At 38.5% G+C, this 18,107-nt stretch overlaps 1 protein-coding gene and 1 long non-coding RNA gene across 2 annotated transcripts; both read left to right on the top strand.

Annotated features, from left to right (window-relative positions):
- Window positions 1–335: 335 nt before the first annotated feature.
- LOC104437923 lies at window positions 336–1,361 on the top strand. The gene is made up of 3 exons (XR_005549126.1): window positions 336–424; window positions 514–582; window positions 727–1,361. It is a non-coding gene; the product is annotated as an uncharacterized LOC104437923 (long non-coding RNA).
- Window positions 1,362–7,731: 6,370 nt separating this feature from the next.
- Window positions 7,732–11,534, top strand: LOC104437922 (thermospermine synthase ACAULIS5). Its single transcript, XM_010050970.3, has 10 exons — window positions 7,732–8,091; window positions 8,935–9,001; window positions 9,077–9,171; window positions 9,591–9,693; window positions 10,116–10,204; window positions 10,287–10,443; window positions 10,630–10,705; window positions 10,823–10,881; window positions 10,969–11,105; window positions 11,223–11,534. The coding sequence occupies exons 1-10, from the start codon at window positions 7,934–7,936 to the stop codon at window positions 11,299–11,301; spliced, it is 1,020 nt and encodes a 339-aa protein (XP_010049272.1). The 5' UTR covers window positions 7,732–7,933; the 3' UTR covers window positions 11,302–11,534.
- The last annotated feature ends 6,573 nt before the right edge of the window (window positions 11,535–18,107 follow it).

Raw genomic sequence — 18,107 nt, 5'->3', positions numbered from 1 at the left:
CCAAGTACTTGGAGTTTGGAATGTGCTCTTACTTTTTGAATTATTTTCCCATTGAATTAAGCTGATTTATGGTGCTACATGCCATTGTTTTTTATTTTTTTTTTAATATTGCCCATGTAATGTTTGATCTACACAAATTAGCCTGGATATGCACTTGAATTTAAAAAGAAAAACTTGTTGAAAAACAAGCCTTCTGCAATTTATGTGTATGTATGAAATAAAATCATGTTATATTGGGTGACAGCCCTACCAAAAACAAACTTTTTAAGGTGAAGGGAGATATACCAGGGCATTTTTATTAATTTTCCTGCTCATTTACCTCTCTTTTTTGTGAATTTAGGGATCAAGTGTTCACTGTATTGTGCTTGCTGCAACATACTGATGTTCAATGGCGAGGCTGAGTGGTGAAATGGCATAATCTAAGGTATATCTGAGAGCTCTGATTGCTGCCTTCATTTTTTACCTTCAGTTTTTATCCACATCCTATAATTGCGGTGGCTTATCTTTTACCAGGCTATATGAGCATTAATCTCCATGCTCAGCTTGCCAAATGGTTGCTAGGAGTACATCCTTCTTTGACAGGTGAGCTGATTTGCTGTTTTACACTAATTTCTCTTGTATTTGTCACCACGTGCTCTCCACTACGCATCGTGGGTGCCTGAACGCTGACGTATATTAGTTTCTGTCATTATATCTTCCCATTTCAGAGCATGTTTTTTCTTTCAGGTTTTCCTTGTGAGTGCCATGTTTTTCCCTCGGAGTTTTGGGCTAAATTCTCAGAATGTTGTTGTTATCGAGGTCATGATTCTGGTGTCATCAAGGATAGCTGACGCAGTTTCTTGTGGGTACCATCCATTCTCAACTACCAGCATTTCCAACAGAGATTTTTGAAGATTCCAGTTCGCTTAAGGCCCAAGACACATGACTCAACCAATTAGCGGTGTGGGGAAGTAGTTCCAATTAAGGTGTGACCGAATATATTCGTACTCGAGCATTTCTTTGTGGCAAATGCTTGATGAAGCTTGGTGAATTTCTCGAGGCTGCGAATTGCCACAAGAAATGGGAGCGCTTGTGAATGTCCAATTTAGATATAATTGTTTGTGAGTGTTTTGAGTGGTCAATATGTATGGTAGTGTTTTGTAAAGCACATTTTTTTTAGTGATAAGGTAGGATGTTATTGGCTCCTTTGCTCAGGAGGGATTAGAAAGTAAATCGATGCTTTCTTCTGAAGGCTAATATTGACAAATGGTCATGACTAGTGATAAGCCTCTTCCTGTTCTCAGTTGTGATGTACTCAAATAAACTCCCAAACCGTCTTATTAGGACGTGGTGCTTGCAATATAGTGGTTCTTGCTGATGCAGAACATGACCATTTCATTTTAAAATACAGATATGTCAACATGAACCCTGTACTAAACTGTTCAGGCATCAATGCTCGATGACGAGTAATTAATTTTAATAGCTCGAATCATGCAAAACCCGTGAAGCAATTGTCAAAATGCAGCGTCATCGGTTCTTCTTCTCTTTCATTTTTCCTGTCCTTTTCAAGCTTCAACGGCTGCCATGGATTGGAATCTCAATCATTTTAGTCTTAGCTAGTCCACGGTGCCCCGAGAAGTTGTGCGCGCAGACGTGAGCACGCGGACGCATGATTTACATGAGCCCTTTTCCTGGCGGCAAATCAGCTCATGGAAAGTGAATCCCCGAATCCATGCGAGACGTACGTTAGAACATTTGAAATTCGGCCGGATTAGACGTGTTTTAGAAAATCTTTCTCTCATCACGCGATGAGCAATGACAACTGGTCTTCGCTAGCTCATCATGCGGTGTCGACAAGAATGATGCCGAAGCATCATTTGTTGTGAATCATGCGTGCTTAGAAAGTACTTCGATTCCCCCAGATTGATTGCTGGAGGTCATGTTTTCGTGTCAGGGCAAGGACTCTTAGAGGAGCCATCAATGACTCGTTAAGAAAACCCTTTCTTTCGGTGGGGAATTTAGTGAATCTTGAGGTACTGCTTCATCATTAGACGTCTAGATTTCAGTGATAGTGATCTGACCAAGTATGTCAAATGAGACTTATGGAAAATGCATATAATCGTTCTCAACAGTAGTGGCATCCACCATCCACCCCACATGCTGTGTTGAAAAGTCTCTGAAAACGATCTGGGTGCCGTGATGTACATCTCCTAAAGCCCCACTGTGCTCCGCGAAATCGACTCGCAACTTCCTTTCTCCGCCTTTTTCCACGAGCAAATTCCCACTTGACATACCAATACAACTGGCCCCCGACTTCACTGCGCATCGTCTTTTCTCCAAAATTGACCCGAGTTCGAGCTCGTCGATGTCAAATATCGAGATCAAAACTCCGTGAACGGACTACAACCACACCTAGTTAACTTTGTCTCCCTCATTATTCGAATCATGCCCCTCTTCAATCCCCACTCTTCGGCGAAAGACCCATCACTCGTTGGACATCATTGACGGGATCACCTTCGAGCCGAGAGCGGATAAACAATAGGCACGTGTACGCCAAGACGTGCCCCCCATATCTTTCCCCAACACACAAAAGCCCTTTCCGCAGCATCCACCAAATCCATCATACGCAGAGATTCTGTGTGTGATGTTGGAGCACCAAGCAGCCAACCCAAGGGAACGCACACGCGCACACCACACCATCGAAAAGAGCCATGATTGACTTGTCTTCTTGTCCCCCTCTGCTCGCCTTTGCCGTTTGGTTCGCTCTCTCTGTTTTGGCTTACAGCAATTAGTGGGGACTTTGCACGCATGGCCTCGTATGTGGCTCGGGAATGATTCGCGACACCCCATTTTCTAATGTACGCTCGTCCTATGAGAATAGAAGTGAAGACAGGCTTGTTGTCTTATGCCTTTTTCGGTTGTTGAGAATAAGCCCTCATGCTTGGAGTGGGCAACTACACTTGGGGAAGTGGAAGAGAGTCATTTTCCTCAAAATATGCTTTACTTCTAGTGAGAGTTAGTAAGATTCTCTCTTATCTTTATAGGGTTTCTCGGGAATACCCTAAAAAAATGATCATAACTCGGGATTGTCAACACTTATCACTTCTTCTTGTTTTTTTTTTTTTTTTGGGGGGGGGTGTCTAGGAAGGTCGAGATTGGCGATGTGGATAACCTTAATCCAAGTCTATTACTTTGATGCTAATGATCGTGGTTGTTAAATCGAGATACATATCGTGAATCGAAATGCTAAGTTTCCGACCTATGAATGGAGAATCGAATCGAATCATAAGACTTGGCAAAATTATAAATTTTCTAGGCAATATTGTAAGCTATAAATTTTCTCATGAGAATTGTGATTTACGATAGAGAAATCTTGATTTTGAGTACATGTGATGATTCCTATTCATAAGAATGTATAATTTCCATTTCTTATTTAAATATGGATACATTCAAGTATAAATTGTAGATCTTCATATGTTGTGTCAATTACATTAATTTACAAAGTTGAGTAAATTGAATCAATGCATATGCGTCCAATTGCATATTGGTAGTGAATGAATAGATACTCTTGAGATACAAGAGATTAGCATTTCACTTAATAGACACATAAAATGTTTGGAATTTAATCAAATTATATTACATGAATGAATCAAGAATTGGATAATCCCAATAACAATTCTAATGATGTCGTGTTTAGACTTATTTGATTTAGTAAATAGATATCGGTAAAATCATCGACCATCGTCGGTGAACCCTTGAGGTCAAAAGTTAACAAAATTTGACCTTCTAAGCATTGAAGGCTTCTCTTTTCACCAATTGCAAATCAAAAGCCACGCATTTTTAATATTTCTTTTTTTTTTTTCTCTCTCTCTCCTTCCTCCTATTTTTGGTTTTTTCCTTCTTCTTCTTTTTTCTGAGTAGCTAGAGTGGAAATTTCAACCTTAAAGCCTTTTGAGGTAATGAAGGAGCCGACAAGAAATATCTATCATTAAGCAGTCGGACATCTTTGTGAAAAGATAAGATGGTTACAAAAAGCTTTGACTCAAAACCATATCGCGGCACTCCCCCTTGGACCTCGACTTTCAAGAAAAAAATCTTGATAAATAAAAAGTGGTCGTTCTTCTTATTATTATTAGTATTATTATTATTATTATCGTTATAATTATTAGCCGCCCTAACATTGAATTATTAGAAAAAAACAAAGATCTAAAAAGCGCGTTTTTCTTGCACCCGGTTCCCCCAATACATCAAAAGGTGAGACATCTCAAAAGCGCACTTCCTTTTGTTGGCTCTCTTTCTCTCTCTCTCTCTCTCTAGTGTTGCTTGACCATCTTGCCCTCATCTAATTTACTAAAGTCCTGCTAATCTCATTTGGCTATCACCCTACATACCGATAGAATTACTCGTTAGCTATGTTGAAAAATCACGAGACGCTCTTCCTACTTCTCTATGCGCATCTCCGGTAATCTCGGGGGGACAAAACATGCATGCTTGCTCTCCAGAGCAATCTTATTTTCTGCTCTCTATCTCTTCAAAATCCAGATGCATCTGTGATCGATTTACCTCATATCGGTTTAGATATCCAATTCCGGAGAAGTAGCTAGTGGGATGGCAAATTAGTCATCGGCCATCAAATTGAGCCAAATAAACAGGGGATTGAGAAGCCAATCCCATGCACGCAAACAGGGGAGGGCACACAAGAGAGAGAAAGAGAGAGAGAGAGAGAAGGTGGTAAGAATGGTGGTGATGATGATGCACGTCGATGGGGTGGAGTGGTCTCTCCACAATCGAAGATCTCGTTCTTAGTGGGATCGCCCCACGCTCGACACTAGGCCTGTTTCCCCACCTCAGCCCCAACCCCTCCTTCCCCCTGACCTCTCCCCAATCTTTGGTGGGCCCCATCCAAAGCCCAATCAGGTGGGCCCCACCGTGTTCCCCTTCCTCCCCTCTTCTTCCCCCCACTATAGGCCAAGATTTTTCTTTTTTCTCCCCCATCTTCCCCCCTCCTCCATCTAGCCTCTTTCCTTTTTGCCCTAATAGACCATTTATAGACTAGATAGCATTTTGGCACCCTTGACTTAAACTCGATCGCCATCGTTTTCAATGCATTCCCACATTATCTAAACAAAAGCGAGGTTCCTTTTTCATATCACGTTATTTATATTTCGATAGTAATTTTGAATTAGAATTTGGTTCTTCGAATCTGTCGCACTTCTTGAACCGTCACTGCATTTGGACTTTGCCTACTCTCTTCTCGTACCCAACCATTGGTTCTCTGTGCGTACAGGACCGTAGCGCATGCCCGAATACTAATTTTAAAATCCAAGGAGGGAGGGAGGGAGGGAGGGAGGAAGGGGGAAGTGGAATATTGCATGATACAAGGTAGACATGGCTAGTGGATTGCAGTACAACCCACCAAAAGCCACTTAGCCCGTCTTCACCCCCCCTTTCACAGAAAGAGGAAGAAAAAGGGAAATTTAAAATATTAATTAATTAGAAAAGAAAATGAAGAAAAAAACATGATCCACTCACAGTCCCCACTCAAAGGCCGACGCCCACTGGGGTCGGACCACGTGTCCCAAAAGCGTCGCCCACGTGTCAGGGCCGACCCCGCGTGGGGAGTGGTGGGCCCCGCCCATTATCCCACGCGCGCGAACTCTATCCATCCGTCCATCCAGCAGGGGGAATGGGGAATGGGGAATGGGAATGGTGTCGTTTTCCGGGCCTTCCCCCTCGCCCGGCAATACCGTCCTTTGCGCATGCTCGCCCCCTCCTCCTTCCCAGCTATACCCCCATCACCTTCCCCGCACCACGAAAAATGGCGACCACATATATCATGTGCTTTTGGTTAGCCATCGTCTTTATCTCAGTCAAAATTGATTTGAATTTTAAATTCTTTTGAAAAGAAAGAAGCGCGATTACCGATCGTATGAATAAATAAAACGCATCGACGTTGTCAGTGGTGACAACGACCGATCCCATCCATAAGATTTTGTGAGACAAGAGAGCTTCCTCACTTCTATTTATTCGATGAAGAAAATGACACGAGTACTATATGAACTTTTGCTTAATGTGCGAAGTAATCTCTGAATTTTTAATTTATTCAATATAATCCCTAAACTTTTAATACATATTCTATAGAAAAAATTATCAATGTTGTTCATAAACTTTTGATACATATTCAATACAGTTTCTGAACTGTATGAAAATATTCAATGTTGTATCTAATGTTACATTGAACAATTTGATATAGTTCAAGAACTATATTAAATATATACTAAAAGTTCAGAGACTACACTAAACAAATTAAAAATCGAGGTGCCACATTGCACATTTGATTAAAATTCAGAGACCACATTGAACAAATTAGAAATTCAGAGATCACATTACACATTAAACCTAGGTTCATGGACTATTTGTATCATTACCCCTATTCAAAATGCGTAAATGTTAATGTCGAGAAGTACATAAAGATCATTCATATAAAAAAAAATAACATGAGAAACGATTAGATATTTTTCTTCTCTGACCTTTGCTCTAGTATTTATTTTTTTATTATTATTCTTACTTCCCCAGTAGTTCCGATGGACTTTCAAAAAAAAGAAAAAAAAGAAGGCACGAATAAATGCGAAATCGCCATGAAAAGAGACTCGGATAATTCTTAAGCCTGCCCGTGACACAATCATCACCTGCCGACTGGTTCCCGATGAGTGCACGAACTTTTTTTCTTAGGCGCTTAACCGCTGCTTCCTTCCCCTCCCCCGGCAATACCGTCCTTTGCGTATGCTCGCCCCCTCCTCCTTCCTCCTCCTTCCCAGCTGTACCCCAATCACCTTCCCGGCACCACGAAAAATGGCGACCATACACATCATGTGCTTTTGGCTAGCCATCGTCTTTATCTCAGTCAAAAATTGATTTGAATTTTAAATTCTTTTGAAAATAAAGAAACGCGATTACGGACCATATGGATAACTATAACACATCGACATTGTGAATGATGATGACGAATGATCCCATCCATGAGATTTTGTGAGACAAGCCAGAGCTTCCTCACTTATGTTTATTCGAGGAAGAAAATGACACAAGTACTACGTGAACCTTTGCTAAATTTCTAATTTATTTAATATAATCCCTAAACTTTTGATACATATTCTATAGAAAAAAATGATCAATGTTGTTCATAAACTTTTGATACATATTCAATACAGTCTCTAAATTGTATGAAAATATTCGATACTATCCCTAATCTTGAATTGATGGAAGTGTTACATTGAACAATTTAATACAATTCTAGGACTGTATTAAATATATACTAAAAGTTCAGAGACTACACTGAACAAATTAAAAATCTAGGTGTCACATTACACATTTGACTAAAATTCAGAGACCACATGGAACAAATTAAAAGTTCAGAGATCATATTAGCACGGAACTTTTAATTTGTTTGATGTGGTCTCTGAATTTTAGTCAAATGTGCAACGTGGCACTTAGATTTTTAATTTGTTTATATCGAGAAGTACATGAAGATCATTCATATAGAAATGATAAGATATATTACTATTCTCTGACCTTTGTTCTAGTATGTTTTTTTTTATTCTTACTTCCCCAGTAGTATCCGATGGACTTTCAAAAAGGATGGAGGCACGAAAACATGCGGAGTCGCCATGAACGATGATGCGCTTTTTCGAAGTGCTCGGTTGGCAAGTGAAAAGAGACGCGGATAATTCTTAAGCCTGCCCGTGACACAATCATCACCTACCGACTGGTTCCGACGGGTGCACAAACTTTTTTTCTTAGGCGCTTAAACGCTGCTTCCTTCCGCTATAAAGATGCGAGCTTCGAGCTTCAGGAATCTCACAGCAACCCCGCCCTTCCCCTGTTCCTCCTTCCCCCCAGCACCTAACCAAACCGACCCAACGTCTCGCTTCTTGGCGAGATCTTTCTCTTCTTGAAAATGGGTACTGGGAATCTGGAAATCTTGCACGGTGATGATGGGCTCTCCAAGAACGGCAATGAGGGGGAGAGGAATGTGGAGGAGGTTCCTGCGGATGGTCGCGTCTGGTTCGAGGAGCAGCTGGAGGATGATCTCAAATGGTCATTTACTCTGGAGAGGTCCGTTCGTATTTCTCTGTTCATAGGTCTAGATGATCCGAGAAATACATGTACTTCAATGGAGATTGAGGGTGATTAGGTTGTCAGTCTAGAGGAACAGGTTGTGGTTGAGTTTTGTCATCAGAGGTCATTGGCTTGCACAATTATGGATGAGGGTCGATAGTCTAAAGCCTCTAAACTTACATTGCAATTCGTCTATGAAATCTGATGATTCTCATTGACCGAATCATTTATACCCAGAAAACATGCACGACTCAATAGTTGGTATTCGAATGTTCAATGAGTCTTTTGTTCAAGAAATTGAGTTTACATAACATGGTTAAAACCATGCTAGGTTCAGTTTTCACATTTCTCATGCAGGGTTCAGTTTTCACATTTCTTTTTCCCGCACAAGCATTGTCATATACCTTTCTAGCGTCGATACGTTTACTCATGTATGTAATAACCTCTCCACTGATATTTTTACTGCTATGGGGAAAGATATGTTCATTTCCTGCATTGAAAACGGATGTGTTTAATCAGTAGTCTTACTCTTCCGAAGTAGGAAGAACCATGGAAATTCTACGTAGTGATAATCAAACCGTGCTGATCTTCATACTAGGCATATGTTGTTTCTCTATGTCTTTTCTTTAATGCTTCGCCACAAGAATATTATGGACGTACAGTTGATTGATCTGCATATTTGCAAGAACGGTGGGGATTTGTTTTACTTTTCCTGGATTGGGGAAATTGTACTCTTTCAGGATCAATCCTGTGCTCTCTGTTCAACTCGTTTGGTCCATTTTACTATTTTTTCACAAAAGAGGTATTTCCAGAACTGACTCTCTCCATCCGTATCTTTAGAGTGCTGGATAGGGGGACGAGTGATTATCAGCAGATAGCTCTCCTCGACACCAAGCGATTTGGGAAGGTTTGTTCTGTTCCTCTTGTTCAGAATATGATTTTTAACATGGTGAACAAATTGTCATGTGCTGCTCGTTTTCAGGTCTTGTTGATAGATGGGAAAATGCAGAGCGCTGAAAAGGATGAGTTCATTTACCATGAATGCTTGATTCACCCTCCACTCTTATGTCATCCAAAGTAAGTCCTTTACAGGAAGTTGTATTCACTTTACACGGCCTCATTCATAAGTCCATTCTCATTTGTCCCTCTGGGATCCAACTTCACCATTTTGTTTGCCACATTACCTGAAGGTCTCAAGGGTGATTAAATTTGATTCAGATGGCAGTTAGATAGATAAGATCATGTGTACTCCCATGCTGCATTGTGCTCATCAATAACTCTGTAAATTCAATAAAATAGTGCCTATCAGTTTTACCTGTAATCCTCATGGTTATGAATTTTCACTATGATGGTAAGTGTATTGATTATGGAGAAGTCTTCACCAAGATGCCTGCGCTTAAGTTTTCCAGTAATTTCATATAAATCTGTAAATTACCTTGTTTATAAGTTTTCTCGATCAACTGATTTTAACTTTGATGCGTTAATTGTCTTGTTAGCCCGAAAACATTGTTTATAATGGGAGGTGGTGAGGGTTCAGCTGCAAGAGAAGCACTGAAGCACGTGTCAATTGAAGAAGTGGTCATGTGTGATATCGACAAGGTAACTCAGACAGTTTATATTTTCTAAGTTTGAAGTTTGCTAAGTTAACATCATGTTTCCATGAAGTGTAGAGAGTCTCAAATCAAATCAAATCAAGAATTACAAGGACATTGTCCAGTCTAAATATAGTAGATGGGCCAAGCCATATCTAATGATCTTCAAGGTTCAATATAAGTATTGTTACAGGTGTCTTGCGACTTTGCTTAGTATGATCAGAAATTTTAGATGGTCGAGTATGTCGTAAAGACTTTGGTCAGTCAACATAAGGACTGTACCAGTTGGAACTTTTCATTGAACAAAGAATTGCTGTTCTTGTAGGACCATATTAAATAGCCTTGACTGCACTTAATTCCTGTAGATGCTTACACTTCAGGTGCAAAATGAGTACATTCTTGTAAACATTCTTTCCTGATGAACTGCAGGAAGTGGTTGATTTTTGCAAGAAACATCTGACTGAAAATCATGAGGCCTTTTCTAGTGAGAAGCTGAAATTAGTCATCAATGATGCAAAGTAAGTTGCCTGGATTTCATTTGTAGTGGATCAGTTGGATAATGTTGAACTTAAGCTGATCGAATAAATATCACTGTTAAAGGGTCGAACTGCAGAATAGGAAAGGTAAGTTTGACATTATAGTTGGAGATCTAGCTGATCCAGTGGAAGGAGGACCATGCTATCAGCTCTACACCAAGTCATTCTATGAGAAGATTATAAAGCCTAAGCTCAACAAGAATGGCATATTTGTCACTCAGGTACCCTTCACACAGTTTCACCATATCTCTGCTTGAATGACATGAGATTCCCAATTTCAGCCCTGGGAAAAAAAAAATCTTTCATACGGTTGTGAAGGAATAGTCTCAGAATTGATGAAAATTTGAATATTGTTAACTCTCTTTGCTGGTCTGTGTATGTTGAGTTACGACTTTCTAATTGCGCAGGCAGGACCAGCCGGCATTTTCAGCCACAAGGAGGTCTTCTCATCCATATACAATACAATTAAGCAAGTTTTCAAATGTAATTCTCTCCACCAGCCTAAGCGTTGCCTATATATTCATTGTCTAATGAGCTACTAAGCCTGTAAATCAAAGTAATCAGACATGTAATGGACCGTGCCTTATCATCTTTCTGCAGATGTCATTCCTTATACGGCCCACGTGCCATCCTTTGCTGATACATGGGGATGGGTCATGGTATGTCTTTGCTTGATCAAAATCATTCAGCTAGTTAACTTTTACTTCATCTTCTGCTTCACATTCTTGATGGGTTTCTTGAATCAGGCCTCTGATGAGCCGTTCTCTGTGGACGCCAAGGAAATTGATAGGAGGATAGAAAAGAGAATCGATGGCAATTTGCTCTATCTCAATGGTGCTGCGTTCCTTTCTTTGGCCACCCTAAACAAGGTGGTTTTGACCTCGTAAGTGAATGGTTCTCTCTGCTGCTTGTGCTAATCGAAAAGTGGCATTGACGACATTTTCCTCCATAAGGTCACTGCATACAGGTTTTGATTTTTGAGTTTCCATGTGTCTTTCAGACTTGTGAAGGAAACCCATGTCTACACGGAAGAAGATGCGAGATTTATACATGGACATGGTGTGGCTTACCGCCACTGAGGCCTCTAGCCTCAGCTTGATGGGAATGGCTGTACAGGGAAGGGAGATCTTGAGTCGCTGTGAAATAACACGAATCCCATTCAAATGAAGAAATCCATCAAGCAATTGTTAGAAGAAGCAACAATTATTTGAATCTGTCTCATTTGTCCTTCCCACATATGTCGCTTGCTTCAAGTGTTTACACAAATCGAAATCAATGCTGAACTGAATGAAAGCTTTTTCCCTTTGATCCATCTGTGGGCATTCCTCAGTTTGCTTTCGTTCACATGGATGTTATTCTCGTTTATCTTATCTGCCGAATCGCAGAATCGGGAAGGTCTTTGACTAATCTGATAACATGGAAGTCATTTACGTGAATGCAACACTGAACAAGTAAAGAATAACCACTAAAGCGAAAATGTTGTTCCCATTTGTCATGGTCCTGAGGGTGATACAAGTAACGTATCAGATAGTTATGACCCTTTGAGCATTAAGCTCTAATTGCCTTTGATGAATATTTTTTTTAATTCATCATCAAGTTCTTGACTTGTTTTCCTCCAATGGCTGGACCATAGTGGCTGGATGCACATTTAGTAACAGCCCAAGAAATACCGATCATCAGAAGCCCGCTAACGGGGCAGAGGGTACTCGGCCCAAGTTTCCACGGGCCATCTTCGCAAAGCATGACGACAACCGAACTATTCTTTAGTCATTAATATTCTCACCAATTGAAATTTTATCCTTATCTTAATTTTCCTTTATTTCATAACGTGACAACTTAGGCATCCAAAGGGGAAAAAAGGGATTTGTGAGAAGAGAATTGTTATTTAGTTTTGGGCCAAACTGTTTCGAGAATTGAGAAGTTCCTTTAGGAGTGATGAGGGAATTGAACCTAAGCAAGGGTTGAGTTATTTGAATGAAAAACACGTACATGTTAACCCCTACAAAAGGGAAAGAGGCACGGAACTCTAATTCAAATGGGCGTGGGGGTTTCGCTAATTGGTCCTTCTTCGCTGGCCTCCTCTTTTTCGAGCGTCGGACAAGCATCATCTCCATCACTCCCTGTTGTCACTGCTTGGTTTGTACTTTGAGGACAGAAGGCAAAAGCTGCTGAGCAATCGCTGGGAACTTCTTTCTAGGGATTGGCAATCGAATTCCTTTTGCTCTTTGCTGGTTGCAAAAGCCAAAGTTGCCCGCATGAGTTGGGACCTATCTCTCTTTTTATATGTCCTCAAGCTGATCCTATCTTCGCCCATTTCACATTTCGAATGCACGTACGTACGTCTTTTTCCCTTTTGTTACAGCAATGAGGACGTATCTTGCTTCTGATACGGATCAAACTAGAGATATCCCTAGGCTTTTGAAACGGAGCATTGCATTCCCTTTACTACTTGAAAAGCAAATCCTGCATCCAGTTAGCCACATCCTGCAAATGTTCTGCATTTCATTTCTTGATTGAATTGAATAGATTGCTTGATTAGGTAGTGTTAAAGGTTGATGGATACCCAAAAAACTCCAAACTAGTACACCTTGGCAAATTATCTTAAACTAATTTTTTTATCACCATATATTTTTTATGGATTTATTCAAATTGATAAATTTGTGACAAATTTACCCTCAATTAGTTTTCGTTAAATTTTATTATCAAATAACTAAGTTAATGACATGTGATTGTTAATTGTTGTATTAGTTTGGGATTTTACTCTTCATTTGTTTCAATTATACCGGTTTTGTGTTTTTTATGATATTAATCTAATTTAACAAATGATATATATTACCACAAATGTACCATTTTGGGAATTAGTTTATGATAATTTTATTATAAGTGTACCAATTTATGATTTTTTATGGTTATTTTGAATAAATTTGTCACAAACGTACCGATTTGGGATTGTTTGGTCAAAAAATTACTTTTGGGTAAATTCATCACTAGGATACCAATTTTGGACTTTTCGTGGTATTAACCTTTCTCTTTTTTGGTTGCAAAAGCCAAAGTTGCCTGCATAAGTTGGGACCTATCTCTTTATATATTCTCAAGCCAACCTTAACTTCGCCCTTTTCACATTTCAAATGCACGTACATCTTTTTCCCTTTTTATAACAGGAATAAGGACGCATCTTGCTTCGGGTAGGGATCAAACTTGAGGTATCCCTAGGTTTTTGAAACATAGCATCCCATTCACTTTACTACTTGATCGGCCCTTTAGGAGCAAATCCTGCACATAGTTAGTCAGGAAAAAGAGCAAATGTTCTGCATTTCATTTCTTGATTGAAATGAACAGATCGATTGATTGGGTGGTGTAAAAGGATGATAGAAGTTGGAGCTAGTTAGACTTCAAAACGTATGAGGGTATGTGTGTGGACATATTTTTAAATGTGAACACAAGACTAGCCTTTAAGGAGATCGTTTGATTTGTTAAAGGTTTAGTTTGGATGTGATCGATTTCATTCAAATCACAATATCTGCCACTCAAAAGAGCTTTAAGGATCATGTCTGCCGCTCTAACAGTGGAGCCTTTCCTTTTTGCACATTGACAAAATAGGTTGAAGCCATTATTGCATGCGCTCCAACGAGGTAATTTATGTGCATTCATGGGATTGATTGAGTTGAATGTCATGCCCATGTTGTCCAAAATAAAAGGAGAGATAATAAAGGAATCAAAACTGATCAGCAAATAGCAATGTGCTAAATATGTTTATAAATACAAGATCTCCTATGTAAATATTCTATAATCTTTAAGAGAGAGGGAGAAAAAATCAATAAAGACTATATCTTCACTCAGTTGACGTCTTCAATCTTGAGTTATTAGAATTAAGAGTATTAATTCCTTAACAATATGTAAACAAAAGGAAACAAACCATCCTAGAGAATGCCCCATTTTAAATAATATCCTTAATATCTAATAATATTTCTGACAATAGTTTTCTATAAGGAAGTCCCCAATTTCCACAAATATATTTCATCACTCCCTCCGAGCATCCAGCTTGCATATGACTTCTGTGACTTCTTCCAAAGTTTATGATCAAACGCGATGTAAAAATTAATATGAAATGGCATCTTTACTTGTTCATTAAAAATGTAAGGATCTTTTTATGATGAGAAAACTCACTTCGAGAAGATAAGCCATGTAATCAAAATACACCCAAACGATAGGGTTGTCTCTTAAAACCTCAAACTATTATACGATAAAATCTCAATAATGCTCATATTTGGTATAATATAAATAACAACTATATAATGCTTAAAATGGACAGGATGATAATTTGAACAGTCAACGTATCAATATTGTGTTCGCACAACTTTCTCGTGGATTTCAAAATTCAATTAAAATTTCCAATCCGGCAACATCTTAAAAGTTCATTTCTTGAAATAACCCAAATGGCAACTTTTATTTCCTTATAGAAATAAAACATCCACATCTCGTATCCCGCACTTTGTGGATTAGATCAGCCGTTCCTCATTTTGAGGTTGTAATAATTATAATTCTTGTTTCCCTTTTTCCTCATTGTCAACCTTTGTAACTCAATAAACAAATGGAATTAGGTAAAACCTGTACTTGTATGTCACCTCGGTGGGTCTTTAGATTTAATTCCGGCATAAAGCATGTCCTTATTTTGGCAGCAAATTCATAATGTTCCCGCCACACATGAAAGCAAGAATAAGTTAAACAAAGAATTGAAGAAGAGTGGCTCCAGTTAGGTTGTGAGCTCATAAAATGCAAAATTCTTTCTATTTTTTCTTTTTTGGAAATTTGAAAAAATTGTCTGACCAATCTTAAAACTTGTTGTAAGGATGTTAATTCAATCATAAATTTTTTAATTTGGTCAATTCAATATTAAACCTTAACGTGAAATTCTAATATATTTCTTCTAGTCAATTTTCATTGGAAATTGCCGACACGGCAGTCCAAACATTGTCGGCTGTTATACGTGGCACCCTAGTGATTCTGACGAAAATTGACCAAAAAGACTACATTGAAATTTTTTTATAAAATAATATAATTAAATTGACAAAATTAAAAAAAGTTAGGACTTAATTGATATTCGTATTGTAAGTAACTAGTCAATTTTCGCCAAAAATCGCCAACATAACAATTTAGTCACCGCTAGCTATCCTACGTGGCACACTGCCACGTCTATAATTTCCCATGAAAATTGGTTAGAATGATTACTTTGGAATTTCATGCAAAGGATTAAATTGGCAAAATTAGAAAATTTAGGACTTAATTGACATTTGTACAATAAGTTTAGGATTGATTGAACAACTTCTACTTGAAACTTTACTCAACTCTAACTAATTCACCCCCTGTAGAGATAGATTCTATCATGCATGTGAAGTCCGATTTGTCACATAAACCGTAAATTATGTGGAAGCGATGACTGATGCTTCAATCAAACCCAACTGCCTAACCAATCAAACTTTTTCTAAACCATTAATTAATTTGGATACCCATTTGCACTACATAAACGGATAACTAAAAGGTGTGATTTACACCCCCAGAAATAGAATTTTTTCATTAAAAAAAAAATACTCACGAGCTTTATGAAAGAAAAGGCAAAAGTCAAGCCCAGGGCATCAAGGTTTTTTTTTTTTTTTTCTCACTCACTTCTCTTCCACAAACGACATTATTCCATGCATTCGTCATTGCTGGCAAGTTCCCCACCAAGTGTACGGGGTAATAACCCCATACTATATTTAATTTAAACACACACAAAAGACCCTCTAATTAAACTACTATCAAGAAATTAAGAAAAAAAAAAGAGTAAGCCAATTAAAAAACCACAACTTAAAAATTCATTTCCCACCCACATTTGTTGAATAAGTAACCAAAGGCACCACCCACTACCATTAATGAAGTGTATACTTTTTCCACTTGTCTTTTTGCTTCTAATCATATGATCATGTTAGATTTTGACTGGAGAAATTCTTTCTTTAGTGTGTATGCTCTTCACGTACTAATGTCATCTTATAGGTTCATTATTAGGTCTACTTCAAAAGCTCAATCTACATTTAATTTTAAATTAATTGGGAGGTGCATATTCTAGTGTGGATGCTTTAAACTCAGTTCTTGGCACTTTAGCATCATCACCTCCTGGCTATATATTCTTACAAGTACAACCTCATCTACATCTCTAAGCTCTTTTGTAGACCCTTTTGACATTGATTGATCATGACTCTTAGGGTTTTATTTGCTTCTAAGTGATAGGGAGACTACTAATCACCCTAATTAAAACTAACAATGACAAGAAAAACATAGAAGTGCAAAGGTAGAATAGGGTTTGTTATAATGAAGGGCAGAATTAGTGTGTCGCTTGTGCTTGTACTATTATTAAAAAGGAAAAAAAAAAGCATATAGTTAGTTCGTTGTCACCGAAAAGATTATTTCTACAAGCAATATCAAGAGATTGACATGGGCAATTCATTGAATTATTAGAGATCTTTTAACTATAGAGATTATCAGTTGTTTGTGGAATGAAAATTCAAAAATGCCGACAAGTTAGCCTTCTCTCATTTACCATTTACAAGCTGGACAACTAAATTGGCATGGAAGAACCACCGCGCCACGGGAAATCCTTCTATATACGAGTTCTCGGACGAGGTTTTTCAATCTTCGGCATGGAAAGGATTGTAAATTAAAGAGAGTGGAGAGTGAAAACACCAATGCAGACCGCATGAATTGGAATCCACACCAAGCCGTCGGAGAAAGTAGTGATGATTGCCATAAATGCTTCTATTTATTCCATTTTATCATTTGACCTGAATGGTAATAATTTTATTTGATCCACTACCAGCCAAGAGAAGATCTCCTTCTCGTGGATGGTAAAGATATGCCATTTATCCCATCTCAAGGGGGGAATACCCCGTCGCGTATTTGTCTATATTCGAAGAATTAACTAAGCATTTCAAAAATACATGTACATATGGAATATGGATAAGTACTGCTTTTCCAAAATAATTTTTTATTGGTCATCTTAGTAAAAGAGTCACAAATTGATGATAAGTCTAATGACTCATCACATGCCTTAAAACAAAAGAGATGTATACTGCGATTAGTGCTTCTTTGTCTTTTATCCCGCATGGTTTATCTTGTTTGGTGGAAAGTTGGCGGTGCCCAATGCCTACAACAACATTATTCCCCTCGATATGGACACATAACATTATGTAATCACACAGAAATTTAACCTAAACATTCACAGCCATCACCATTCAAGACGTGCACTTATTGATTTTCAAGATTGTCAAATTCCGTAATGGTACCTATTTCGAGACTAATCAAATCCACCCACGTCTCCAAAACAACATTTGAATAATTAGCTCAATAATGCCCTAGCTCTAGTAGCTACGTGCGCGTAACATTACTTAAATCCTCCCCAGTCCCAACTACTTGTTCTCTTCTCATAAACAACCAAGCTAGAGTATCTTCAACGAAATACCCAAAATTTTTAAAAAAACAATAATAATTAACTACCTAGAAATTAGGTCTTTTTTATTTTATCTCCCTTTACTTTTTAAATAGGAACCAATGAAGCTTCTACCAAAAAGTACTTAGGGTTTGTGCACGCACCCAAAGGTTGTATGGAGTTGTCTATTTTGGACTTCGGTGGTCCACGACCCAATCACCACACGCTTCTGTTTTTATGTGCAGCAAAAATGCTTGTTGAATAAATCTAGACTTTTGAGCTGCTTCGCAGCACCTACAATCGCCTCATCACAGTTGTTGATTTGATGAGGAGGCGTTGTGGGTCCAACATGTGCAATCAAATTTATAATATAGTTGCATTATATAGTATTATTCCTAATAATTCTCAAGTTCACATGGCTATGGT

This window comes from Eucalyptus grandis, chromosome 3, assembly GCF_016545825.1.
Source record: "Eucalyptus grandis isolate ANBG69807.140 chromosome 3, ASM1654582v1, whole genome shotgun sequence".
NCBI lineage: Eukaryota > Viridiplantae > Streptophyta > Magnoliopsida > Myrtales > Myrtaceae > Eucalyptus > Eucalyptus grandis.
Note: the sequence above shows the minus strand (reverse complement) of the source record. Positions and strands in the feature narration are given on the sequence as shown.